Consider the following 27842-nt stretch of genomic DNA (forward strand, 5'->3'; position numbering starts at 1 on the left):
CATCACGCTAAATGAAAGTGCCGGTCCTAACCGCACAAATCATGATGGAGGAAACCGAACTAACCTATTGACAACCGCGCGTCGAACGGTTAATTTATTCAAAACACTGATGCCGGTTTTCACCGCATAAATAAGTGTAAAGAAATCGTTGCTTGTGGAAGGCGGCAAAACCCGCATAAACACAAAAAACGGCAAACCTTCACGCAGGTCAGTCATAGGTAAAGTTTGGTGATCCCACTAAATGAAAGTGCCGGTCTTAACCGCACAAATCATGATAGAAGAAACCGAACTAACCTATTGACAACCACGCGTCGAACGGTTACCCTATTCAAAATACTTAGAAAATTTCTAACAGAAGGATGAGGAAAACCTCCACGCAGGTCAGATATAGGTGAAGTTTAGCCATCCTACCAAGTGCAAGTGAAGGTTTTACCCGCACAATCATGAAGGGGGAAGCAAAACTTCAACCTATTATCTACCACGTTCAAAGGTTAACTTATTCTAAACACTTAGAAAATTTCTAATAAAAAGATGAGGAAAACCTCCACGCAGGTCAGATATAGGTAAAGTTTAGCCATCCTACTAAGTGCAAGTGACGGTCCTACCCGCACAATCACGAAGGAGGAAGCAAAACTTCAACCTATTATCTACCATGCTCAAAGGTTAACTTATTCTAAACACTTGGAAAATTGCTAATTTAAACTAAAGTATGCATGAGCAAGTCATATAACGTTTATAAAGCAAGTCATCCAGTGAAAGTAGCGGTCTTACCCGCACAGAGATTTATATTTCATAATAATTCATTACAAGAATGGTCGGGTAACTACCCGCCTACAAGAATATAAATCTATACAAGCTAAACCTATCCTAACAGTGGGAAGGGATCTTAAGGTTCAAGCTTCAGGACCACTCCCTCCAAACCCACTTGTACCCGCACCATCAGTTGGCTGTGACGGTTCAAGGAAGGTCTTTAGAATGGCTAGCCCATCATCAGCAGCAGCAACTTCGTTCACCTTCTCCACCACCGGATGCGGGAAGGCGGCATACTGATTCACTGTTTGGTCATATACAGCTTCAGTATCAACATCATATAAAGGGAAGTTGGAAGGCGGGATGCCTTTCTCAACGAACCCTAGACCAAGCAGGAAGCCGGCCTTTTCCCCATCCTCGTGAGAAGCGTTGAGGGCTGCGCTCATGGCATCGTCGTATGATGTGTCCGTGAAGACTCGATGCACAACCTACAAGAAAAAATACAAGTATCAAAACATTTTCTATTTACAAAGAAAAGCGTGAAGACATTATGAAGCTAAGCTTACCTGCGACAACGCTTCTCGAAGAAGCCATTCCTTGGTAACCAGAGCTTCCTGGAGGGCAGCTTGAGCTTGGTTACGGGCGCGTTCGGCTTCACTTTTGTTGAGGTTGGCAAGCAACACTTCTTTAGCCGCAGCCTCTTCAACGCCCTTTAGCTTCCGCTCAGTGTGGTCAAGCACCCCCCTCTGGTCCAAGATCTCTTGGAGCTTCTTGGCGTCTTCCATCGCCAAGGCATCATGAGCCTGTTGAAGCGCCTCTAGTTTGGCTTTAAGTTCCTCATTCTCGAGGCGTAGAGGCTCAGCAACAGCTTCAGCCTTGGTGGCCCTCTCAGTTGCGTTCCGTGCAGTTTCCTTAGCCAGCCGAAGCTGTTCGTTAACAGCTTGGGCAGCCTTGGAACGGGCCTCGAGCCGGGCCTGAACTTCAACCTCGAGGGCCTTGAAGGCCTTCTCCTTTTCCACAGCCACTGCGGTAAGCCTCTTGTTCTTCTCCCGGACAGCCCGCGCCTGAGCTACTTCTTGGATACGAGCTGCTTTTAACTTGTCGTTTTCACGACAAAGCAGCTCGACGCGCGGCTGCATCCAGGCCAGGAGAATCCGAAGCTCATTGGTTAGCCTACCCTCCTGGTAGCTAGCCATTGCTTCCCCCAACGCACCGCTGGGAGCTGCGTGACGAGCCCACTCCACGCACTCCACAGGCGTGCGAAGGGTTGTTCCTCGGCGGATGTTCCATCGTGGAACATACACTTCATTGGAATCCGACACTGCAAAAAACAAAAAGCAGTTAGGAAAAGATGATATATATAAAAAAAAAAAAAGGCCAAAAGAACCCTACGCACCTGTAGGGTCGACAACAGGCCGATAGCCGCCAAACCCATCACCTGAACCCAAGGGAAATCCATCCAAGAGGTCAGGCAGATGGGAAGGAGGCAGAAGTTGGCGAGAAGCCCCAAGCATACCTGAAGAATCGGTCGTAGCTGCCGACGTCGGAGGAGGCATGGAGGCCGCCGCGGTAGAAACCAACGGAGGTGAACTCACCGGAGGTGAACTCACAACCGTGGTCGCCGCTGCGGAAGAGCCCGCAGAAATAGTCACCGCCGGCTCAGTGAAAGATTCAGTAAATATGGCACTGACAGCCGGCGGAGATGTCATCACAGTTGGAACAGTTGGCTCAACTGGGTGAGCAACTGAACCAACTGAAGCAGGCGCAGTCGCCTGGGTCACCGCCTCAGGTAGGTTGACCAAGCCTACCGTCATGGGTCCGGAGGTGCTCCTCCCTGCTCCACCCTGGAATGCGGTAGCATCCACGCCTGTACAAAGAAGATATAAGTATAATAGCGGAAAGATATGAAGTTAAAATTAACTGAAGTTTGTACTTACGGGTTTTCTTGAGCCTAAAGGTGCGAACAGGCGGGGACGAACCCGATGGAGCCGGCCTCTTCACACCGCTCACCGTCGTCGTCATGGGCTGCTCGGAGGTGACAGTCGTCTCAGCCTCCGGAGCAGTGGTCTTTTCACCACCTGGGTTCCCCGCCGCCTCCTCGCTCTCGGTCTCTGAATCAGACCGATGCACCGGATCGGCAGTGGAGGCAACCTTCGCCTTCCCCTTCCCGCCGGCAGCCTTCTTCTTCCGCACCAACGGAGGACCATATGCGGATTCCTCATCAGAAGATGACAAGATTAGAGGAATTCCAGCAGAGGTTTCAGCATTGAGAGGTCGAGGGTTGAATAACACCTTACCTGGCCGCGTGGCGCTCAGAATAGGGTGGCCTGGCGGGTAGACCTCCACAAACCGATCCCTCGTTTGCTCCAAGATGGGCAACTCGTTCTCATCGAGAGCACGAGTACCCATCCGAGCGGGACCATCACTCTCCCGCGGCTGCAGGAGAGACTGCAAGTCGTTCCCCTCTGAAATAAAAGAAACAAACAGTTAGAAGACAAACCTATATAAACAAAGAAGACAGAGCATACCGTAAGGGACAGAGTTCAAACCGTATTCGAGGACTATGGGAACCTGTGATGCCTCCTTCCACACCCGGCTCATCCCAAGCATCACCATCCCAGACTCCGCAAAGCGGTACACCGGAGTCTGGATCCGGGAGATCTTGGCGAACCATTCCGCCTCCTGGTAGTTTGGGGCGTGAAGGGCGGGGAGTGCTATCCCATTCTTAAATGTCATCGCTATCGGGACGACGCGAGCGGAGATATAAAAAAACTCCCTCTTCCACGACCGAAGACTGCGCTCGGTTGCGCAGATCTTCAGACCCTTGATCCGATTGACCAAGGTATACCACCCCTGGATGCACCTCCAAGAATAGAAGGTCATCAGGCGGTCAACATGGGGCTCCACGCCCAGAATGAGGCACACCCACTCAAAGTGGCGGATCTTGGCGATCGCCATCGGGTGTACCTCCGTTAGGTGCACACCGTGCCTCTCCAAGACACGGTATACAAACTTCGTCAATGGGAACCTGAGATTCCCATAAACGAAGAATGCAGCGTACACCCCTATCTTGCCCTTCGGGGCATCGTACACCGTCTGGTGTGGCTCCGGAAACTCAGGCTCGAACGGCTCGAGCATGAACTTCCGGACGACGTACCGATAGAGGTCGGCCGGAAGAGCACACTGGCATTCGCCAGCAGTGCTCTTATCGTCTTTATCAGACGTAGACGTCGGGATCTCGACGTGCACGTCAGATTCTTCGGCAGCAGCTTCAAAATCGTGAGTAGAAGACATGGTTTGGAGGTAAAGAAGAGTGATTTCAGGAGAATGCTTGGCAGAAAGTATTCGCCGGAAATCATTTACAAGAAGAGAAGAGTGAGTGTGAATTACAAAGGACCCTCTCCCCCTTTATATACTCATCGCAATTAATGCGATGAATTTAATGCGGAAGAGAGAGAAATCGCAGGTGCAATGAAACTATGACACGTGGCAAAGTGCAAGCTGGCAACAGCTGTTAAAAGGACGCGTGCAATTAATTTCGCGGCCACGCGCCCGAAAAATCGCGCCCATGCGCCTGAAAAAGCGTCTGGAATGACCATGTACTGTCACGTCGCCATAACTTCCTGCACGTCCTGACACAGTCAGAAGAAACCGTCGGACGACGTTTCAACAGTTTCGACTGTTCTTGTCCTTTCACCAACTCTTCAAATTTCAAAATTTGAAAAAGATTCAAAAGTAAGCGGGAAAATACCCCTTACCTTGGCAACCAAGAAACTATAAGACAGGTGCGAGTACAGTGTTAAGGCAAAACCCTTCACATACTTAGCACCCGCAGGGAATTGAAGCCAGGAATACCTTGGAAGTAAACTATAAGACGAGTGCGGGTACAGTGTCAAGGCAAAACCCTTCACATACCTAGCACTCCGCAGGAAATTGAAACCAAGAAGGATCTTCTGGGCAGTGCTTGCGGAAACGGGAATAACATCCCCGCATAGCGGGAACGTCGAGAACTAGATTGTTTGAACCTCCAAGATGGAATTGGTTGTTTAACATAATTGATCACTATGTTCAAAACTACCAAAACCTCATGGAGAATCTACACAAGTGGAACTCAACGCTCCTGACTTGCGAGGAGGTTACAGACCTACCCGCATCACACCCAAAGATCAAGCAGGAAAGTCGGGAATTTCTGCAAGTGACATTAGGACTTCCGCGGGAAGAATCCCCATGGAAAACCTTAAAACCAAACCCTTTTCAAAACCCTTTGCTTAAGTCCAAAAGTTTACCTCACTTATTAAACATTCATGAGAAGAACATTGGACTGGGGGGACTTGAAGAGGTAGGTCCCAGCAGAGCCCAGTTGGACCCGCAGGACTCACCTTGAAGAGACGTCTGCGCAGAAACCAACTGGATCCGCAGGACCCACCATGCTCAGAGACGTGACGTCCTTACGCGCAGTACGCAAGCTGTTCCCGCAAGAAATGCCTCCCAATGGTGAAGTACTCCGCCTGTTCCCGCAGCTGCGGATACAAGCCATCAGGGAAGGCCACCCGCGCAGCAAGGCTACACGCACAAGGCACTTAGCTCTCAAAATAATTCAGTAATGTCACCTGAAGAAGGAATGAGCAAAGCCGGGAACAATCCCGCACAAAGGCGGGAGGGGGAATACTCCCGCCCAAATGAGCCAGTCCGTACGATACTGGAGGATCTTTTGTACTGTACCTGACGAGGTATGGGCAAAAGATCTGACCAGAGATACGACAGCTCATTGACAACAGTATGGCGAGCAGCATGCTCTTGTACTGTATGTCACTATTAGCCGCTGTCTACTCACCAACTCCTGTCATACCACGTGCATAGCCTGCAGTTGGTGGAAAAGGAATGGTACACAGCAGGCCTGGTTACTATCAGCCGCTGCCTACCCACCAACTGCCAGCATGGCACGTGCGTAGGCCACAGTTGGTAGAACAGGAATACTATTCAGCCGGCCATACCTTCTTGGAAACCTACCTTCGGCTATAAATACCCCAAATGGTATGATCATCTCATCTTATCTTGTATCTCATATCTTATACCTGATATCTGCTCTAGCAATCTCTTAATATACATTTATATTCAAGAGCAATCTAGTCTGATTCTCACGCCGGAGGGTGGTCACAAGGAGGTACCCCCCCTTCTCAGTGACGAGCTCACGGTGTCTGTTTTGCAGGTTATCAGAACCGTCTTTGCCGGATCTAACCCCTCGTGGGAAACATCTATTTAACCCCCAGATTATACGTAATCTGCCCGGGGTCGATTAGTGTTTCTTCATTAAGGTATACAAATAATAAAATGAAACAAAATTGACATGTTAACCACTCTTGGTTATTTGACATAAGGTTGAATTAAAAAGAAAAAAGAAAAAAAAAGGGTCACTTTCATAAATACTATCTAGAAAGTACAAAAAAGATTTTCTTGAATCTTAAATACTATCTAAATAATATCTAAATAAGAATAATCCAAGGTAAGGAAACAGTTGAAGTGAAGATGAAGAAGGTGGTTAATGTTATGGTTCCTGCAAGTGAAGTTGAGTTGACTCAAGTCAAGTATGATTTAGGAGAATTCCAAGGTCACTCATTTCATAAATAATAATAATAATATTCATCTAATGTAATGTTTGAGATTGATGATGAAATGATTTGTATATATAGCTCCACGTATGACTGGATTATGGCTGAAGATGTTTGCTTACATGATTAAAGCGCCTTTCATTGGTTCTTTCATCATTGCTTACTTGAATAACCTCAACAAAATGGATGAGGTATATTCTATTCTATTTGTACATATATATGTTTTTGATAATGAATTGCATACATACATACAGATGCTTAAAGATACAGAGATACCAGAGCCACCAATGTTTAAACCTGAGTTTCCTCCAACTCCAGGTAGCTCATTTTTACTTTTTACTTTTTTTTTCAACTTTCATTTTACTTTTAATCTTGTTTTTCTACCCAACAAACATATATAGATAGATAGATATTGGTTGGATCTTATTATTATAGGACCAGTGGCCCCCCTCCATCCAGGCTTTTTTTTAGTATTACTCAATGTTTTCATAACCGGACCGGACCGGACCGACCGAACAACTTTGGAAAAAAAAATGACGGGTCGGGCTGGAAAAATGATTTTTCAAAAAAAATTAATTTTTTCTATAAAACCGGTTCAACCGGTCCGGTTTTCCATTCCGACCGGCCAAACCGGTTCGAACCAGCCGGTTTCCCGGGAGCCGAGCGAACTATATTGAACCGGACCAGCCGTTGGACCGAATCCCGGTTGGACCGGTTCGACCCGTCGGTCCGGTCCGGTCCCAACAACACTCTATTACTACATTATTTGCCCTTTAACCAAAAAAAAAAGAAAAAAGAAAAAGAGGAAGGATTACTTTGGTTTGGGTCAGAAGGGTTTCAGGTTAGAACGGGTTGGTTTGAAAAATGATATTTTTTTAATATTGTATGTTTAAGCTTCGTTTTTGGTTTTCGACACTGATTACACGTGTTCAAGAGTCAGTTACGCATACAAGACCAAAAACGCGTATCTAGCGCCTCGTAATGCGTGTAATCCAGCCCCGGTGCGCGACTTATGTTATGCGTGTTTAATGTCGGTTATGTGCATTTCAACACCGGTTACATATCTGATATCATGTTACATGTGTACATTTTGAATTGGTTATGTATCTAACTAGATGCTACTGATTTTAGAAAAAGAAGCTGGAGTGATTCATCTTGAAGAAGATGGAAACCCTCAAGACCAAGTTGACTCAGCTTCCAGGTGTCTTCCCCACCACGACCCAACTTGGAATTCGAATTCTGAGTTCCGCTACTGGAGAATTCGTGATTACGCACACGCTTACAGGTCCGGGCTTGCAACACCAAAACAGGTTGCTGAGCATGTCATTGCAGCAGTGGAGGAATGCAAGAATATGGTACCTGTAATACCTTTATTAATTTCTTTCGATCCCGAGGACGTTAGAAAACAGGCTGCAGCATCCACCCAAAGGCTCGCGGAAGGTATATTAATATATTGTATTATATATTGCTCATTACAGTTAGTTTGAACTTTGAACCTACATTATGATATGTTGTTTTCGGAACAGGACATCCTTTGTCGATTTTGGATGGCGTTTTCATGGCGGTCAAGGATGACATTGATTGCTATCCTCATCCATCAAAGGGTGGCACAACATGGCTGCATGACATATGCCCGGTTAACAAGGACGGGTTGCTGTATCTAGGTTAAGAAGCTGCGGTGTGATATTTGTTGGGAAGGCGAACATGCATGAGTTGGGCATGGGAGACACCGGAATGAATCCGCATTACGGGTAAGATTTTCGTAGTTGTGAATAAGAATAAACTAGTTATAATATTTCTTGTGACAGGACACCGAGAAATCCACATGACCCGGAAAGGTATACGGGTGGATCTTCGTCAGGGTCTACAGCTATTGTAGCATCTGGAATATGTCCCGCTGCACTTGAATCGGATGGTGGAGGTTGTGTTACTATTATTTAGGCATGTAAATGAACCGAGCGAACACAAACAAGGGCATGTTCTTGTTCGTTTATTCTAAACAGACAGTTCACGAACATAAATGAACATAACTGAACAAAAATAAACAAACATAAATGAAAATATACAAACAAATGTAAATGAACACAAATGAACAAATATAAAAACATTAAGTAAATGACTATTCAAGATAATATTTAATTATTTTCTATTAATATGTAAACAAACATAAATAATCGGACATAAATGGATAAACGAACATAAATGAACGAACGAAACATGTGTTCATGTTATTTCGTTTATTAAATAAACGAACTTCCCGCCACTTGGATTTTACTTATGTTCATGTCTAAAAGTTTAAATGTGATCAGGTTCGATTCGAATTCCTGCGTCACTTTGTGGTGTTGTGGGATTAAAGACTACTTATGGACGGATTGACACGACAGGGTGAGTTTAAGTTTAGCCAACATACAGCCATCCTTCTATGCTACCATAAATTACAAGTAGTCATTTGAAATGTTAAATCATGTATCTTGTGCAGGACATTATGTGGCCCGGGGACTGTAGAAGTTATAGGACCCATAGCGTCAAGCGTTGAGGATGTCATGCTGATGTAATTGACTTGTTTTATCCTCATGACTGCATGTTAAATGTCAACTTTTTATTGATTTCTTTCCATAGATATGCAGCAATGCTGGGATCCTCTGCTGCTGATAAAATCAGTCTAAGACCGGTGTGTTCTTGTACTTGGATAATATTCATAAAAGAACTCCACTTTTCTTTTTTCACTACTTATTATATTAGCCTCCGTTTTCTGCAGCCCATCCCTTGTTTACCAAATTTGTCGTCAGTTGCTAGCTTCCCATGGCGATTAGGGAAGTACACAGCGGTAGTTTTTCGCCACTTTTTTTTTTTTTTTTTTTTTTGTAGCAAGATGATTACAAAAAAATATTATCTAATAAGGTCTTAAAGAGTACTAAATATGTCTATGTTTACCGCTCTTTCAGTGGTTTGATGATGTAAACTCGGCTGACATATCCGGAGTCTGTGGACAAGTTCTTACTTCATTAACAGAGATGCACGGGTGTGAAGTAAGTCTATACGTCTACTTAAATGTTACTTCTTCCAGCTTGCAATAATTTGGTTTCTCTGTGGTTCAAGATAGTAGAGATTACTATACCAGAGCTTCAACAGATGCGCATAGCACATCTCGTTTCATATGGTAGTGAAGCCCTGTGCTCATTAACGCCTCGATTCCTAGAAAGGTACGCGTGTTTTGTTATGTATAATTACAAATATGTTAATCACAACTAGAAAAACCAATATTTCGAGTTTGTTTATTTTTAATGCAGGAACTTTCAGAAACTTGCATCGGAAAGTCGAATAAATTTGGCGGTTATTGAGTCATTCACAGGCTCAGATTATGTTGCTGCGCAACGTCTTAGGTAACAGGAGCTTTATTATGTAGTAAACTTGAGCACTATTGATTATTTAATATGTTGCAGGCGGAGATTAATGTATTACCACATGGAAATATTCAAGAAGGTGGACGTTATTGTGACCCCGACAACAGGGTATGATAATTGATAAGCTCAGCAGCTACTATATGTATGTATATGTTGATTGTTTTTATAATATAATTGTGTTATTATTCTCCAGCATGACTGCACCTAGGATTCACCCGAGTGCACTTGCTTGCGGTGAATCGGATCTGGAGGTTACAGGTGCATATATACTTAACTTAAGAAAATATGTATTATTATTATTATTATTATTATTATATGTGTGTGTTGTTCAGCTAGTCTAATGAAATATGGAGTGACAGCAAATGTTCTTGGATTCCCGGCTATTTCTGTCCTTGTAAGTGTGCATGCAAATGATAAAAGTAACGACTCCTCGACTCCTCGTGTCTTATGTTGTTGCCTGCATCTGCCTAGGTTGGTTATGATAAGCAGGGACTTCCAATAGGCTTGCAACTAATAGGACGGCCTTGGTGTGAAGCAACGATTTTGCGTTTGGCTGCTGTTATAGAGGTAAAACTTGACCTTTGTACTTTCAACTATTTTAAGCAAAATCATTGCCAACTTATCTAAATTTAAAGATAATCATGTTAATTAAAGCCGGAAAATATATAGTGTATTTGACCTTAAAAGTCAAAGAGTAGACTAAACATAAAGAGACCGTTGACTATTTGCATTTACGTTTGCAGCAACAATGGAATGAACCTAAGAGGAAGCCTGTAATATTTTTCGATGTTACAAAGGGTAAATGAGAAACAAGATTCAAGGATTACTCGATTCTAAGCGATAACTTTTGTTCAAACAATTGTAAAAATATTATGGCATATATGTTGATATATATTAATTACCATGTAAAGCCTAGTTTTATATTACCTCATAATATAAGTGGTGTGTTAGTATACCATGTAAAACCTTGTTTTTATTTACTTAAACTATTCTCTTACAATTAAATGTCTATTCGTATATTTTCCAAAGTTCGAGTGATTAAAATTAAAAATCAGATTTATTTGTAAATAAATTCTGTTAAAAAGAATGTGAAAGTAAATGCAGGGCAGTTAAACCTGCTCCCATACACCAACTTCTTCACACTTTCTTCACTTGCTATGCTATCAAATGTTGTTTCATCATCAAAGCAACAAACTTCTCAGTTGGATGGTCAATCTTGATGTCAGCCGATAGCCTTCAACCTTATTTATTCATGCGCAAGGAACAGTGGTATGCGTGTCTAGTGTTCGATAAGTGAAGATGGGGAAGAAGAAGCACATTATGTTGCCTGCCAACCAAGTTGATTTGACCAAAGTCAAGTACGATCCCGGAGAAATCGAAGGTCCTGTTTTCTAGTTAATTATATTTTATATACTTTTTTTTTTAAAATATATATACTTGTTTGCTTAGTAATTAAAAGTATTTGATTTTTGCAGCTCCTAATTTGAACGGATTATGGCTGAGGATTTTTGTTATGTTGGTTGAAATGCCATTCATTGGTCCGGTCATTGTTGCTTACTTGAAGAGTCAGAATAAGATACAAGAGGTCGGTCTACATTAACCGTTAATTATCTTTCAAAATTGCTACTTATATTATGTTATTTATGTAGATGTTAAGGGAGACCGTGATACCAGAACCGCCTATGTTTCGACCTGAGTTTCCTCCTCAAGGTTTTAACTTGTCTACCTTGTGCATGCATGGTGACAGATTAAAAATAATCCTTTGTGTTTTAATCTTGAAACTAGAACAAGAACCAGGAGTGGTTTGTCTCAAAGAAGACGGAAAATCTCAAGACTGAGTTGACTCGGGCATCAGATGTCTTCCCCAATATGATCCTGCTAGCAGCTTGAGTTCTCCATTGTTTCGTTACTGGAAGATTCGTGATTATGCGTATTCATACAGGTCACGGATCACAACCCCATCAACGGTATGCCACTATCATACTGATTCTTATTTCTTAATCTTAATTTGAAGATATATGGATTTATTCGCTTAGTTTCTTCATTTAACAGGTGGCTGAATATGTCATTTCTGCAATTAAAGAATTCAAAAATCCAACACGACAATTGGTTTCATTCGATGGTGAAGATGTCAGAAAGCAGGCTGCAGCTTCAACCCAACGGTTTGAAGAAGGTTTTTATGTTAATATTGATATCTTTCGGATTTCACAATTGCACGCGTATAAGTGCACACACTATTTTTTGTTCTACAATTAGATTTAGAATAATGAAATGTTATATATTTCTTGGGTTGTGTAGGAAAACCATTGTCAGCTTTGGATGGTATCTTCATGGCAATCAAGGATGATATAGATTGCTATCCTCATCCGTCTAAAGGTATATATATATATATATATATGTCTATCTAAATGATTCTTTATACCAACCTGCCATAACATATAGGTTATTTAAACAGGCGGGACGACATGGTTTGATGAGGTGCATACCGTTGATAAGGATGCAGTTTGTGTGTCAAGGTTAAGGAGCTGCGGGGTGATTTTTGTTGGGAAGGCTAATATGCATGAATTTGGATTAGGGACTACTGGAAATAACCCGAACAACGGGTAAGATTTAGTCACATATATGACAAAGTAATTAATTTGAAAGTTGTGAAACTGATGTGCGCGTGTTTTTTATAATAACAGAACAACACGAAACCCACATAATGCGGAGAGGTATGCAGGTGGATCTTCTTCAGGTCCAGCAGCAATTGTAGCTTCTGGAATATGTTCGGCTGCATTGGGAACCGATGCAGGAGGTTGGTTGGTCATATATATATACATAAATATTAATTGAAGACATATTCTTTACCTTGTTAATTATCACAGGTTCACTCCGCATTCCCTCTTCTCTTTGTGGTGTTGTGGGATTAAAAACAACGTTTGGGCGTACCGACATCAAAGGGTAACTTAACTTCCTTGTTTAAATAGTAATACTTGTGAAAAGATAACCAGTTGTTATCTTCCTAAACATATTAAATTCTCAGGGCGTTACACGATGGAGGTACCGTAGAAATTATAGGACCGATTGCATCCAGCGTCGAGGATGTCATGCTGGTGTAAGTAACACAGTAACACACTCTCTATCTATAACTTACGTAAGGAAAACCGACACACCGACACCGCTATTCATTAATCTCTTCAGGTATGCAGCAATTCTAGGAGCTTCTCCTACCGATAAACTGAGCCTCAAACCCGTAAGATCATCATCTTTTCTTCCTTTGTGATATTTTAGTAAGAATTTAACTATATGTACATTAATTTTGCATTCAGTCCATCCCATGCTTGCCTGATCTATCATCATCTCATGAGACTTTGAGTATTTTGGGATCGATGCGTTTGGGAAAGTATACAGAGGTGATCTAATTATATCATATTATGTGTATTCGCCTATTCGGGCGTCAACTAAGTGTATACTTATTATTATCTATCTTAATCTGTGCAGTGGTTTAATGATGTTTTCTCACCTGACATCTCAACTAAGTGTGAAGATATTCTTAATCTCTTAACACAGACTCATGGCTGCAAAGTAAGTATAATATTCGCAACCTTATATATATATATCTGAATCAATTAAAACTTGTTTAGGATATTAACTTTTTTTTGTTAAAGGTAGTAGAGGTTGTCATACCAGAGCTTCACCAGATACGAACATCGCATCTTGTTTCGATTGGTTCTGAAGCATTAGCTTCCCTTACACCTCACTGTCAGACGGGGTATGCTATCATTAGTTTCATGCTCAATGTCAATGCTTCTTATTGATATAATATAACTAATACTTGAACAGGAATGAAAAGAAATTTACACTGGACTCTCGCACCAATCTGAGACTTTTCCGCTCGTTCACAGCCTCGGACTATGTCGCTGCCCAGCGCCTCAGGTATTGGTCTTTCTTCATTCCATTTTTTATGTTTATCGTTACATGGTTGATTGCAACTGCAGGCGCAGGGCGATGTACTATCACATGGAGATCTTCAAGACAGTTGATGTCATAGTTACGCCAACCACGGGGTATGTGTGGCCTCCAATTTTTTATGTTATTAATCAAACTATAAAATATCAACATGGTTTTATTATAGGTTGAGCAACTTTTTTTTTTTTTTTTTTAAGAATGATGGCTCCTTTGATTCGCAAAAGGGCACTTGATATAGGGGAGACAGATTTGAAGGCAACGGGTGAGTTAATAATATCATGTGTTATTTTTTCGTTATGCTTGATTTTACTGTATAACGTACCTTGTGTTTGTGGTGTTTCAGGTAGTTTGATGCGTTTCATCCTAGCAGGGAATCTTATTGGACTCCCAGCCATTTCTGTACCTGTAAGCGTGCTAATATCTATAATCTATCAACTTGTTTTAGATGACGTTTGAATTGTATGTGTATATATGTATGTATGTATGTATTATATTACCTGGTGCAGGTAGGCTATGACAAGGAAGGGCTGCCAATCGGTTTGCAGATCATAGGCCGTCCATGGGGCGAAGCTACAATTATGCGTTTGGCTGCTGCATGCGAGGTACATTTGATTTAACCAAATACACATAATTGTCAGCATGCACCATACTAACATTGTATACTGATACTGATTTTGGACATTCAGGCACTATGTTCTGAGACAAAGAAGCCGGCTTCATATTTTGATGTTTTAAAGGGACGCTGATTGTCATGGACATTCTGTTTTATTAAGACTAAGCTTGTTATCCGAGTGTTTATGTACTCGTCTTTAAGTTTGTATTCAACTACTGCTCTTAAGCAGCACTAAGAAAATTGGATCAGTGATTAACAAATGAAGTAAAAGAATGTAGTGGGCTTGTTTAAAGATTTGATTGCTATGAATTGGTTAAAGTCAAAACACTTGTTGGAGTTTGCATATGTTTAATTACTTTGGATATTATTTATCTGGTTAGAATATTGGAACACTTTGTTTATATTTCATAATGTTGTGAGTAGATGTGTTACAAAATACCAACTTCGCTCGTTAAAACGCGGACCAAGTGTTATGGAGGAACGGGGGGTCATCATTTAACCATCAAAACCATTACATAAATAAAAGAGACATGTGCCAAAGGGTGAACAGTGAGTTAGTTAAAGCTTTACTGCCTATGTGACAGTGACAGTGACAGTGACAGTGACAGTGACATGACACTTTAAGTATAGTGGCGAAGCCTGGACTTTTATATGAGGGCCGAAAGTCGAGGAGGGGAGATTAATTACGTATAAAAGTTTTAGGAAATAACATGTTAATTAACACTGCTGAACAAAAGAAAAAGGACTTGGGTGGGGGTAAATACTACGCACAAAGGTTATTTTTTTTGTTTGTTAAAAAAAAGGATTATTATTATTATTATTATTATTATTATTATTATTATTATTATTATCCAGAGCATAAGAGAGTAGAGTGGTGACGTGGAGGGATGTAGTTCGTTAAGTCGTTGTTCAAGGAGGAGCGAGTGAATTGGGCATGGCGAAAGCGATGACGTCATCGTCAACAATAACCCCATTATCAAGCAGCTTCTTCATATCATCACATCTGAAACTGAAACAGCTGCACTATCCATCATTTGTGAAGATTATTGGAGTTGGGAATAATAATAATAAGAGAGGGTTTAGAGTGACTACTACTGCTTCTATGTCTTCTCAGATTCAGAAATCGGAGGATGAGTGGCGTGCCGTATTATCGCCTGAGCAGTTTCGGATTCTCAGACAGAAAGGCACCGAGTAAGCGCCTTATTACTTTCACAAATCAATCATATTCAATTACTTACTTACTCACACCATTAGATTCATTATATATTATTATTATTGTTAGGGTTTGTTTGTTTGTTTCCAGTGATTGTTAGATTTACACACACAAACACAAATTATTATTATTATTATTATTATTATTATTATTATTATTATTATTATTATTCAACAAAACACTCCTCACTCACTTATTATTCTCATCTCATATATACTAGTTCCTTCTAACTAACTTACATTAGATTCAATTTCTCTTATCTTACCTTACAATGATTCAAACACATGTGCCAACGATCATCGGGTGGGTAATTAGTAATATTACTACTACTCATTTCATTTCACAAATCATTAACTAACTACCAAACGTCTTACAGTTATATAATCATCCATCCTTCCCTCCCTATATTTCAACTTCAATCGAACCAAACAAAATCGATAATCAACAATCGGCTAACAACAGTTTAGCAGATAATGAAACAATAATATGACAACAGTGGACTTAAATAAATAAATATATATATATGATAACAATAAACCTTTATGGAGAACAAAAAACTTGAATGGCGTTTTGTTGCAACCAATTTGAATTTGTCAACAGCTTTCGATCGATTGTCTGAGAACTAGTTTATGTTATTGGGAACAGGACACACTCATTGTCCAAATTTGGTCAAAACCGGAGAATAATATCTTTTTGCCTGAGCCAGGTGCACACGCCTAGGCCTTGCCCAGACGTGTGCCTTTGACAATGTAGGTTGGTTGGTTTGTTTGTACCTGATACCATGATCAGGTACAGATCAAAATGACAACTTAAGGTTGAATGATAACTGGAGTGAGTTTTAGGGGGTGTTTGGGATTGCTTATTTTAGCCTACTTATAACGTATTAACTTATTGAAAAGTAATAAAGCTTTTGGTGTAAGAGTGATAAGTTACAGTTTTATAACTATTGAAAAGTTAAAAGGAGTTTTCACAAGGAATCGCAAACATCTCCTTGACAGGTATCCAGGGACGGGACAGTATGACAAGTTCTTTGAGGAGGGAGTCTACTCTTGTGCAGGGTGTGGGACCCCTCTCTACAAGTCAACGACAAAGTTCAATTCTGGGTGCGGTTGGCCTGCCTTCTTTGAGGGTCTCCCCGGAGCCATAAACCGTAATGTAATTTATAAACAAACTCCAGTTCTTTTTTATATTTTTTGCTCCTACCGCTAGTCATCAATTCATCATATCATATATAGTTAATTAAATGGTAAAGTGATGCATTCATTTCAGGCTGATCGAGATGGAATGAGAGTGGAAATCACATGTGCAGCTTGTGGTGGGCATCTTGGCCATGTTTTTAAAGGTGAAGGCTTTCGCACCCCGACCGATGAACGCCATTGTGTCAACAGCGTCTCCCTCAAGTTCACACCAGCAAACGCAGACGGAAATTAATACCTTCCCTACTCACTGTTATCTAAATAATAAGTATTAACTTTGTTTGTGTAAATGTTTAAACCAAGTGGTTTTTGCCATTTTGGTCTAGTTGTATATCCAAGACAAAGACAATTTATTTATGTAAAAGTGTGAAACTTGTGTTTTTGGAAATTGGATTACATATGTTATCTTCAAAATCCAATCTGCCACATCAGCAAATTATTCATGGTTTTCCATCCATCCTCGTGGAATATTGGCAGCTACCAATTTAAAAGAAAATTCTCATCCTCCATTGTTTTGAATTAATAAAATTCATATTTAGTAACCGATGATATGTGATATATCGTTAAGACAAAACTTAATTTCACTCAGATGTGTTAATAAAACATATAAAAGAAAGCTGTTGGATAACATTTTATTTCCTCAAGTTTTTATTAATATTAGTAAAATATTATAAAAAGAAAAACATGCCCATTTTTTTTCCTTTTAAGTCAAACAAATAAAATAAGAATATTAGTGATCATACAAAAATAATTTTTTATATATTTTTCAACTTTTATTAGTCTTTAAAATAAATACATAATAATAATAATAATAATAATAATAATAATAATAATAAAAATAACAAAATCAGTGGCTGTCAAAATTCCTCCTCTCCCTTTATTCTTGTTTCTTTCTAATTTCTAATTTTCTAAAACCAGGTTGAACATGTGGCCACTGGTTCTTTTTCACACACAAACACAAACACAAACACAAACTCAAACTCAAACTCAAACTCAAACTCAAACTCAAACTCAAACTCAAACTCAAACTCAAACTCAAACACAAACACAAACACAAACACAAACACACTGTTATCTCAGCAAGCAGGCACAAGAACATCAGGGGAGAACCTGGCAGCAAATGTCTGGTGTCATCTCCTTTAGATTAAACAGTGACCTTCTTTAATGCTTGAAGCAATTGCTTCTTGTCATGGCCCTTTGGTAAATTTATTTATTTATACCCTATCTATCCATAACTCAATTTCATCATTACTTTTGCTTGCTTCATATTGAGTAATTTAACTCCCCAGCCCAGGAGTATTATTATTATTATTAACAAAATCCATTGATTCATTCTGATGGATGTTACAGGGCCATGACCTTATTATTCAGAGATCCAGACATGTCCCAAATAGACATGTCAGCAAACTGTCACCATTTTCCAAATTACACATACACTACTGTTGTGCAAAGTTACCAGATTCCTCCTTGTTTCTCCGCGGAAGACGGTTTTGTATCACCAAACATCATTTTCATTTTCATAGAGGTGGAAGATTTCGAATGAATGCTGCAACACTTGATGTTGGTGGTGCTGTTGAGGTCATTAATGACCTTGGATTGGATACCTTGACTTTCTTAGTTGTCACTGTTTTAGTCGTTCCCGCGTTTAAGGTCGTCAAAGCCAGCCCTGTAAGCCTGCCTAAATTCATTCTCTCATATTTATCATCATGTAAATAGATAACTAACCTCTTACACTTGCTTGTTTCAGATACTTGGTTTCTTCTTTGCTGGAGTTGTGCTAAATCAATTCGGGCTGATTAGAAACCTTACAGATGTTAAAGTTCTCTCTGAGTGGGGCATACTTTTCTTGGTAATTTCATACCTATAGAGAACTTTCATTATATCATGCATATGCCACTATCTTACGCGAGTTGACGTTCTTATATGTAGCTATTTGAGATGGGATTAGAGCTTTCACTTGCCCGTTTGAAAGCTCTTGCTAAATTCGCCTTCGGTATGGGTTTAACTCAGGTTAGACTGGCTTCACTTCTATTTTTTATGTTTTTCAAATAGTCTTGTAATATTAGATATTAACTCTATGTTTGTTTGTCAAAGGTTGTTCTATCTACTCTTGCTTTCACAGCGTTTGAGCTCCCACCTAACGGGGCTATTGGAACTCGAATTTTGGAGTTCCTTTTTCACTCAAGATCTGATTTGGTGAGAAATTATTTTGCATTTAATTTAGTAATCCCTCTTTCAATGAAAGTTTTTTTTTTTGATACTTTAATTATTAGCTGAAACGGATCGCAGGTAAACATTAGAAGTATTGATGAGGCTATAGTCATCGGTGCTGCTCTCTCCTTGTCATCTTCTGCATTTGTTCTACAGGTATATGATGTATGCAGAATCTTGTAATACAAAATGCTTACCTAGTACAATGTAGCTTCTTGCAGAGAAAGGTGAGCTGCCAACTCGATTCGGGTCAGCTACACTTGGGATACTCCTACTCCAGGTAACATTTCATCTCTTACTTAAACATTTACCGCATCTATTTGAGTGACACCTGCATCAAATGAATTGATATTTGCAGGACATAGCAGTCGTCCCTCTGTTAGTCATCCTTCCAGTGTTGGAAAGCCAGGTTCATATATTTCACTCTTTTTATATTGTATAGTCTATAGATCAATCTCTTTTTTTTTCTTGTAATTTGAATCTACTTTGTGTAGAATCTAGTGAATGAAAGTGTTTTACCGATGCTTTTGAAAGAAAGTTTGAAGGCTTTAGGCGGACTAGGTTTGCTCTCTTTCGGTGGAAAATTCCTTCTTAGGCGTGTTTTTGAGGTATTATATTTTCAAGAAAATGAAGCTTTATTGCATTAAATGGCGGAGAAAACAAATTATATTCATATGTTTCAGGCTGTTGCAGAAGCAAGAAGCTCAGAGGCTTTTGTAGCACTTTGTTTATTAACAGTTGCTGGAACATCACTTATAACTCAGAAATTAGGCTTCAGTGACACGGTCTGATTTATTTAATTATGTGTATATATATATATATATATATAATATATATATTCTTTAGGCCTTTGCTAATTCAGTACACTTTTATGCAGCTCGGAGCCTTTTTAGCAGGGGCTTTGTTGGCCGAAACAAATTTCAGGACCCAAATTGAAGCTGACATAAGGCCTTTCAGGGGGTTGCTTCTTGGGTTATTCTTTGTGACTACCGGAACATCTATCGATACGCAGGTGGGACCTATTATTTCTATGGAATTCGTACTTTTCAGAATGGTTAATTTTGTGTTTTTACTGTGCAGCTACTTATCCGAGAATGGCCGAATGTATTGTCACTGTTAGCAGGCTTAATTGTGATCAAGACACTGATTATAACAGCAATCGGTCCCCGTGTTGGACTAACTTTGCAAGAGAGTGTGAGGATTGGATTGCTTCTTTCTCAAGGCGGTGAATTTGGATTTGTAGTTTTTTCGCTTGCAAATAGGTTAGCATGAATTTATTTATTTTTATTGTGATAACATGTATTATAACTTGGATATATTGCAACAGGCTAGGGGTGTTGCCACTTGAGCTTAACAAGCTTCTTATAATTGTCGTTGTGTTGTCAATGGCGTTGACCCCGTTACTTAATGATCTTGGACGCAAGGCTGCTGATTTAATTGGCGAAAAGCTTGAGGAAGAAGATGTAAGTTTCCTTAGGATCTCTCATTTTATATTTTACTAATGCGATTTGCATTGCATAATAATCAGTTTGGATAGATAAACCGTGCTTCTGACTAATTAATTGTTTCGGAGTCAAGTTCTCATATTTTCAAATTTTGGCTGTAGAAACCTCCTGAAGTGGCAAATTTTGACGCCTCGGATCCAGTTGTTATTCTTGGGTTTGGACAAATGAGTCAGGTACGATCATTCCGTTTATTTGTTTATATTTTTAAATACACGTATTGTTTTTTTGTTAAATACTTTTAGTATGCATACAGGTTCTTGCCAACTTCTTGTCCACTCCACTGGCCAATGGTATAGACGGAGATGCCGGATGGCCTTTCGTTGCCTTTGATCTTGATCCATCTGTGGTTAAGGTCGGTTATCACTAGTTAATTACACTGGGATTGTTATCGGTAACATACTGAAAAAAAGCATTAAATTATTTTCTCTCGATCTGAGCAGGCGTCCAGTAAATTTGGTTTTCCAATTCTATATGGGGATGGATCGCGTGCTGCTGTTTTGCAGTCTGCCGGTATTTCTTCTCCAAAAGCCGTCATGGTCATGTATGAAGGAAGACAGAGGGCGGTTGAAGCTGTTGAAAGGATTCGCCTGGCGTTCCCTGCAGTAAATATTTATCTCCCTCAAAACATAAGATAAAAAACCTTGTTTAATGTTTCTGATAGAAGCTGGTTTATAGGTACCTATATATGCTCGCGCTCAGGACATTCCGCATCTCTTAGATCTTAAAGAAGCAGGGGCAACCGATGCTATTCTAGAAAATGCAGAGGTATTGTTATTATTATTATTATTATTGTTATGACATGGGGTATGTTTGGCAAAACTAGCTGCTAGCTATAGCTGGTGGCTGGTTGCTTGAAGCTGGTAGCTGTAGCTTTTTAGATATATTTAGATGTCTGGCAGAGTAGCTGGAGCTTTTAATAAAATGTATAAAATTACTAAAATGGGCATAACTAAAAACAATAATAGTAAATGTATTTATTTTAGAAGGTTATTTAAGTAAATTAAAATACTAAAAGCTTGTAGCTCTTTTTAAACGCTACTAGTAGAATCTTTAAGCTTTAAGCTTTTTCTCCTGACCTGAAAGCTTCAAGCTACTTGAACCAAACAAAACTTTTAATTGAGTATGAGCTTTTTGTTAAAAGCTAGAAGCTCCTAAAAGCTTCATGCCAAACATTGCGATGATCAGCAATATGAATTTTCATCGGTTGGAAATGCAGACAAGTTTGCAGCTTGGATCAAAGCTTCTGAAAGGGTTAGGTGTAATGACTGATGATGTAAACTTTTTAAGTCAACTTGTTAGAGACTCAATGGAGTTGCAAGCTAAAACAATTGCTGTATCCAAGGAACCGAGCCCTGATGTTATGGAGTCACTACAGGTGTTTCTATCATTATAAGACGTATGTTTCTATGCTATGAGTGAGATTTTACTGAGTATGTACGTTTGTTTGTTACAGGTGAGAGTTGGGGATTTGGTAACAAGAAAATCCGGAGCAGTGCTCCCACGGAAGGAAGAGTCCGTGAGAATCAGCCAAGCGGAGAGAGACCGCATCTTAATGACACAGGAACAACCAAATCCCAAGCCCATGCCCCAGTCCGGTGGCGAGGATGGGAGAGGTGTGTTATATTGTGAACTTGATACGGACAACAATGTTCCAAACCAACACTAGAGATTGAGTTGTGTGCATATAATAAATATATCACCCCTCACTCAGGGTTCCAAAGGAGAAGTGAAGTGAAGTTCATATATCTGTATATAATTGAATTCAATTTTTGACATCCTCCCTCACTTTAGTATTTATTTGCAACATGTAATTTGTTTTTCTGCATGTAGACATCTTTTTACTGTTTATGAAATAAAAAAAATTATTAGATATGAATGAGAAATGGGTAAAATTCCAGAAAGACTATTCTCTTTTGTATATTTGTTATTATGCCCATATTATTCTGTCCTGTTTCTGATTCCATGAATAAAGTAAGGATACAAAAGAAGAAATGATTTTGAAATCTATCTATCTGGCTGCATCAATTTAAGCAGTGAACCTTGAGCCATAATCATTTTAGCATCATATAATATAGATGAGTGTGCCAAAGAAGAAGGAAAGAGGTGTCTCACTTTTTGCTTTAATTTTATGAGAAAGAAAGCATGGAATAGGAAGGCACTTGGAGAGGAATTATTATTATTTATTTTAAATTTTTTCTTTTTCTTTATAAAATTTACCTTAATAATAATATAACTCTCCTAAACCAACAGCTTCCTTGATGGTGTTCTTGTGTGAGTTAGGGCTGGAGAATCAAAACTTGTATGAACGGTTGACAAATAATAATAATAATCGATTCCCATGGTCAACATGAGAGAGGTAAATCACGTGTCAGGTGGTAACAAGGTTTGACCTCTCGACTTCCATAATTACTGGATGTTATAAGGGTTGGATGTTGTGAAGTCTAAGAGTTAGAAATCCAAAAACATGTTACATGAGTAGTTTAATTCAAACACCTAAGATAAATAAACGTGTAAAGTTGTGTGAATAATAATGATGGGAGTGATTTGTGTGAATAATTTAAAGGAAACATCTAATAATACACAACACACCACACCAATAATGCAAGCAAATGAAATGGGTGTTGACGGAGGAGGGTCGGCTCAAGTCGAAGATCAACACTCATCCAAACCACTTCCTATTATTCATGTTGAGGATGAGGAGAAATTACAGTTCAATTCTCCTTCTCCTTCTCCTTCTTGGTTCACTCCTAAAAGGTAGCTAACATTATTCCCTAATTCAATTTCAATTTAGGGTTTCTCATTATGTATATATGTATGTAGGCTGCTTGTTATATTCTGTGTCATCAACATGATCAACTATCTCGACCGAGGTGCCATTGCCAGCAACGGTGTCAATGGAACACCAGCACTTACTAATACTATCACTGCTGCTACTGGAATTCAGTAACTAACTCTTCTTCTTTTTTATTACTTTTAATACTTCATTCATTACTTACTTACCTGACTCTAATTAATTCCTAGGGGTGATTTTCACCTTTCCAATTTCAAAGACGGTGTCATCTCTTCCGCTTTCATGGTCGGACTTCTAGTCGCATCCCCCGTATTCGCATCGTTGGCCAACACCTTTAATCCCTTCAGGCTTATCGGACTCGGCCTCTCCGTCTGGACTTTTGCTGCTGCTGGCTGTGGATTTTCTGTCGATTTTTGGTCCATCACCGCCTGCCGAATGTATGTCACTCACTCACTCACACTTTATAATATATATAACACTTGTAACTTCGGATTTTACTGACATTATTATATTTTCAGGTTAGTTGGCGTTGGTGAGGCTTCTTTCATTAGTCTTGCAGCTCCATTCATTGATGATAACGCTCCAGTCACTCAGGTCTTGTTCTTTTCCAACTGCTTAACCTACCAACCGACATTTGTGCGTGATTCTAATTCTCCTGTTACAGAGAACAGCTTGGTTGGGAATATTCTACATGTGCATACCTACTGGAGTCGCCCTTGGTTATGTTTATGGCGGATGGGTAACTTAAAACATATTACAATTATATATAACATGATGAGTCCTAATAAGCTTAACTCGATCTTTATCTTGTCTAGGTTGGAAATAGCTTTGGTTGGCGATACGCGTTTTTTGGTGAGGCCATTCTGATGCTTCCGTTTGCTATTTTAGGATTTCTGATGAAACCTTTGCAAATGAAAGGTATGTTTCTAAGAAGATTATTGCATATTGTCCATGTTAATAACATGATTCTGATATGTGTATCTGTGCATAACTTTTAGAGCACAACTATAAGGCTATGTGTAGTGGAGGGGCTACAAAATGAGGCGATTTGCGCCATGTGGCGCCCAGTCAGCAAAGGGTTGGTTTTTGTTTTTGGGGTGTAATGGTGTTGTAGCCCCATATATATATACATATATATATATATATCACACACACACACATATATAATAATAATATACACACATACAACACAGGCGAGAAATAGCCCCCCCCCCTTATCGCCCCACAAATCGCCCGGGGGGGGGGGGGGTTTGCGCCCCATCTCGCGGAAGTCGCCCACTACGTTTGGCCTGAAGAAAAGTTATTTCCGAACTTGTAATCTGATTCTGCTTTTACTTGTTGCGTTCATATTAGTCAATCCTATAAGTCTCTTTTGCAGTCAATAGTATATCTTTTTGTCTAGTGTTTATTGCTTAACATTTTTGATAATGCAGGTTTCACTCCAGCCGGCTCAAAAGGTTCATGGACAGCTCCAGAGACAAATGCCACAGAAGTTGAAGGTGCTTCATCTGAATTCTTTAATATTATAAAAATGTTTTTGATAGATATTAACTATGCCAATGATAGTGTCCACCCGTTTTGATTTGTTCTTGACTTAACTGTCTTTTTGATACGGTTAAAAGTTGTAATGTTGATTTTGAGTAGGCAGTTGATAGAAAAAACCAACCGACCTTTGTATTCCGTTTATCTTAGTTAAATCTGACGTTTTTTATTCTAAATTTATATACAATTATTTGTATCAATGCAGTTATTGCAACTGATAAAGATGGCCCAAGGTCAAATCACAGCGTAAACAAATCTCCTAGGTGGGTTTGCAAACCCATTAATCTAAAATTTTAAAAATCATTGCTTGTCCCTGACATATATCTTTATTGAAGTTCTGGTTTATCAAGATTTTGGCAAGATATAAAAGCTCTTTTGCTTGAGAAGATATACGTCATCAATGTTATAGGTATTTCTTTTCTCCTTTTGTTTGCATACTATCAACACTGTGACTTTACTAATTGGTATATTATAAACCTAGGTTATATTGCGTATAATTTCGTGATTGGCGCGTATTCATACTGGGGACCAAAGGCGGGGTATATCATATATCATATGGTAAGCGTGTGTATGCATATTTAGTTACTAGTTTGGCAAAATCGTTGCTTTTGATAAAGAGACGCCTGAGATTTTTATTGGTTGCAGAGCAATGCTGATCTGTTGTTTGGAGGAATTACGATTGTCGGTGGAATCGTTGGGACATTGGCAGGAGGTTTTATCTTAGACCGCATGAACTCCACTATCCCTAATGCTTTTAAGGTATACCGACATTTTTATTATGATTTTGTAATTGGTTTTTTATTAAACCTTTTTCTTATTTTATTTTGCAGCTTCTATCCACAGCAACCTTTTTTGGTGCAATATTTTGCTTCAGTGCGTTTTGTTTCAAGAACTTGTACGCCTTTATAGTTTTCTTTTTGATTGGCGAGATACTGGTGTTTGCCACTCAGGTATGCATCTGTTTTGTATTTTGAACATATATTCACATAATATATATACAATAGTGGTAGTGCAATTAATGCAAGGTGGTTTGTGATGTAAACTGCAGGGTCCTGTAAATTTCGTGTGTCTGCATACTGTTAAGCCGAGCTTGAGACCATTGTCTATGGCTATGTCGACTGTCTCGATTCATGTGTTTGGTGACGTGCCTTCGTCTCCTCTTGTTGGAGTGATGCAGGACAGAATAAAGAACTGGAGGACGTCCGCCTTGATCCTAACTTCAATACTGTTTGTGGCAGCTGGAATTTGGTTCATAGGTGTGTTTTTGCACAGCGTGGACAGATATGATGAAGACAGTGAGCATCCTGTTGAGCGGCGGTCAAACACAAAACCTCTGCTTCAGGAGACTGCTGCTGTCTAAATATCTTTCTTTCTTTCTTTCTTTTTTTTTTTTTACATGTAGATGTACAGCTAGCTAGAGGTTATTTGGTTTATTTTTTTCTTTCTTATAATGTCTGTAGGTATGTTAATTGCAATAGACAAAACAAGACAAATCTATCAAATGAAACTGAAACTTGGGCTTGTGAATATGAAACTTATTCTGAAACTGCCCAACAACATATATTTTAGTAAGAACTCATTCGATGATAAGAGGCCAGTTACTTCATATATAACTGGATAATTATTAGGACTGTTTAAAGTTGTAAATTGTAATATTCATATATATAAATATAAATGGATTTGGTGGTTTGTAAAATGCGTATGCTATTACCAACTAGGATAGAGGATCAGAGCCTGTGTGATACGTGGGTGGTTAAAAAAATAAAATAATAAAGTTAAATTTAATAATGTACATAACATATCTTATGTTTTCATAAGATATTAAAAATTTCCTAAAATACATAGATTAGTAAACATAGGTTGTATTTGTATATTAAAAGAAGTCAAAATGGAAGGTTCTGAATATATACCAATTAAGAAAAAGAGAAGGCTAATATGAATTCATCATAGTAGTTGGTAAACCACAAACATTTTAAAAGTAAGGTAGTGGGTTTGATTTACGTACTGCTTGTTGTGCGTATATATAATGTGTATATGTGTGAACCATCGGGTGGGCAAAAGTGAAATTGCACTAATTTTGACGTTATTTTACTAATCTCGTGAAAATAACGTTAAAAGTGGCGAAAGGTTAATCAGGCATCGTGGTGGCGTTGATAGCCGAAAGACAATGGTACATGCACCAATCGGCCGCTGTCCAATGGTTGAGTGTTATGTGCCTTGTGTTCAAGGCTTGATGCAAAACTACTATCGAGCCGGGGTCTCACCAGAAGCAGCATCTCTATTCCTACGGGGTAGAGGTAAAACTGTCTACATCTCACCATCCTCAGACCCTACCATAGCTTTGCTATTGATGGGATATACTAAGTACGATGATGATGATAATGTAGTGGGTTTGATTCCCACAAACATTATTTCATTTTATCATTCATGAAGGGAGGGGAAATTGTAAAAATAGAAAGTTGTTCGCTTGACCGACTATGTGAATGGTCTAAAGAAGGACGACCGATCCAAGCCCAGTTTCTTGAGAGTCTCACAATTTTTAAATGAAATTATATATATAATATTATTTTAAAACAAAAGTGCCTAAAATGACTCATTGATGGCTTGATGCAATAGAAAGAGTGTTAGTTTATGGGCTTTGAAAAAATCTTTCTTTGTGTTTTATATGGTTCATCTAGTCTGTATTTGGGCTTTGAAAATACAACTTAATTAATAAAATTGTCAAATTACTTTATCAAGCAATTAAAAACGTGATTTACGGGCTTTCTTTTTTACTCGCCTCGAACCCCAACATTTTAAAGAATTCTTGGAAACGCTCTAAAGCTAGAGCTTGTATCTAATGTGTATTAAGAGTTTGTATATAAGACGGCCCCAAAATATTAAACTCTTTTTTTCCACCTTTAAAAAAAGGAAAAAAAAACCTAAAATGAAATACCCTTAAGGCCTTAACTTTTAAGTATAAAGCCAAAACCGAATTCGTTAAATGAAGTAAAAAAAAGAGAGAAAAAGAAATTGTAAGTGATGATAAAATAATAATTAAAACTAATAATAATCCTA

At 39.2% G+C, this 27842-nt stretch overlaps 3 protein-coding genes, 1 long non-coding RNA gene and 2 pseudogenes across 6 annotated transcripts in view; 5 read left to right on the forward strand and 1 right to left on the reverse strand.

Moving 5' to 3' along the window:
* LOC143630616 (uncharacterized) overlaps positions 1-27842 on the reverse strand; it is a 198371-nt gene that overhangs the window by 139139 nt on the left and 31390 nt on the right. The window lies entirely within an intron of this gene.
* On the forward strand, positions 6222-10718 carry LOC143630613 (fatty acid amide hydrolase-like; annotated as a pseudogene). The gene is made up of 18 exons (XR_013153203.1): positions 6222-6358; positions 6441-6550; positions 6614-6677; positions 7491-7799; positions 7886-8110; positions 8168-8280; positions 8669-8744; positions 8839-8910; positions 8979-9030; positions 9118-9186; positions 9305-9388; positions 9459-9562; positions 9650-9742; positions 9803-9871; positions 9957-10021; positions 10096-10157; positions 10235-10330; positions 10507-10718. The product of XR_013153203.1 is annotated as a fatty acid amide hydrolase-like (transcript).
* On the forward strand, positions 10723-14500 carry LOC143630617 (fatty acid amide hydrolase-like; annotated as a pseudogene). The gene is made up of 20 exons (XR_013153205.1): positions 10723-11144; positions 11239-11348; positions 11413-11473; positions 11549-11730; positions 11816-11936; positions 12062-12139; positions 12219-12366; positions 12448-12560; positions 12631-12706; positions 12789-12860; positions 12947-12998; positions 13075-13158; positions 13247-13334; positions 13418-13517; positions 13589-13681; positions 13744-13812; positions 13912-13976; positions 14058-14119; positions 14221-14316; positions 14401-14500. The product of XR_013153205.1 is annotated as a fatty acid amide hydrolase-like (transcript).
* On the forward strand, positions 15274-17124 carry LOC143630610 (peptide methionine sulfoxide reductase B5-like). The gene is made up of 3 exons (XM_077099584.1): positions 15274-15518; positions 16539-16695; positions 16810-17124. Exons 1-3 carry the CDS (start codon positions 15274-15276, stop codon positions 16969-16971), a joined length of 564 nt encoding a protein of 187 aa, XP_076955699.1. The 3' UTR covers positions 16972-17124.
* LOC143630611 (K(+) efflux antiporter 3, chloroplastic-like) lies at positions 17762-22300 on the forward strand. The gene is made up of 20 exons (XM_077099585.1): positions 17762-17936; positions 18087-18404; positions 18484-18585; positions 18666-18746; positions 18831-18932; positions 19026-19103; positions 19159-19227; positions 19306-19356; positions 19442-19555; positions 19631-19732; positions 19825-19959; positions 20028-20209; positions 20275-20410; positions 20554-20625; positions 20706-20804; positions 20893-21054; positions 21128-21217; positions 21669-21827; positions 21906-22119; positions 22164-22300. The coding sequence occupies exons 1-19, from the start codon at positions 17901-17903 to the stop codon at positions 22116-22118; spliced, it is 2301 nt and encodes a 766-aa protein (XP_076955700.1). The 5' UTR covers positions 17762-17900; the 3' UTR covers position 22119; positions 22164-22300.
* LOC143630612 (putative sphingolipid transporter spinster homolog 2) lies at positions 23057-26383 on the forward strand. The gene is made up of 13 exons (XM_077099586.1): positions 23057-23206; positions 23273-23395; positions 23474-23680; positions 23762-23837; positions 23908-23982; positions 24059-24161; positions 24677-24742; positions 24991-25048; positions 25121-25194; positions 25267-25343; positions 25431-25544; positions 25616-25735; positions 25834-26383. Exons 1-13 carry the CDS (start codon positions 23067-23069, stop codon positions 26143-26145), a joined length of 1545 nt encoding a protein of 514 aa, XP_076955701.1. The 5' UTR covers positions 23057-23066; the 3' UTR covers positions 26146-26383.

This window comes from Bidens hawaiensis, unplaced genomic scaffold, assembly GCF_021521415.1.
Source record: "Bidens hawaiensis isolate Kalapana, Puna unplaced genomic scaffold, B.hawaiensis_p1.1 tig00005770_1, whole genome shotgun sequence".
NCBI classification, from domain to species: domain Eukaryota; kingdom Viridiplantae; phylum Streptophyta; class Magnoliopsida; order Asterales; family Asteraceae; genus Bidens; species Bidens hawaiensis.

Coding starts and splice junctions, on each gene's coding strand:
- LOC143630610 (XM_077099584.1), top strand. CDS start 15,274: ATGACGTCATCGTCAACAATAACCCCATTATCAAGCAGCTTCTTCATA. Junction 15,519..16,538: donor CTCAGACAGAAAGGCACCGA/GTAAGCGCCTTA, acceptor TCTCCTTGACAG/GTATCCAGGGACGGGACAGT. Junction 16,696..16,809: donor CCGGAGCCATAAACCGTAAT/GTAATTTATAAA, acceptor CATTCATTTCAG/GCTGATCGAGATGGAATGAG.
- LOC143630611 (XM_077099585.1), top strand. CDS start 17,901: ATGCTTGAAGCAATTGCTTCTTGTCATGGCCCTTTG. Junction 18,586..18,665: donor AGTGGGGCATACTTTTCTTG/GTAATTTCATAC, acceptor TCTTATATGTAG/CTATTTGAGATGGGATTAGA. Junction 19,556..19,630: donor TTCTTAGGCGTGTTTTTGAG/GTATTATATTTT, acceptor CATATGTTTCAG/GCTGTTGCAGAAGCAAGAAG.
- LOC143630612 (XM_077099586.1), top strand. CDS start 23,067: ATGGGTGTTGACGGAGGAGGGTCGGCTCAAGTCGAAGATCAACACTCA. Junction 23,207..23,272: donor TCTTGGTTCACTCCTAAAAG/GTAGCTAACATT, acceptor ATATGTATGTAG/GCTGCTTGTTATATTCTGTG. Junction 24,743..24,990: donor AAATGCCACAGAAGTTGAAG/GTGCTTCATCTG, acceptor GTATCAATGCAG/TTATTGCAACTGATAAAGAT.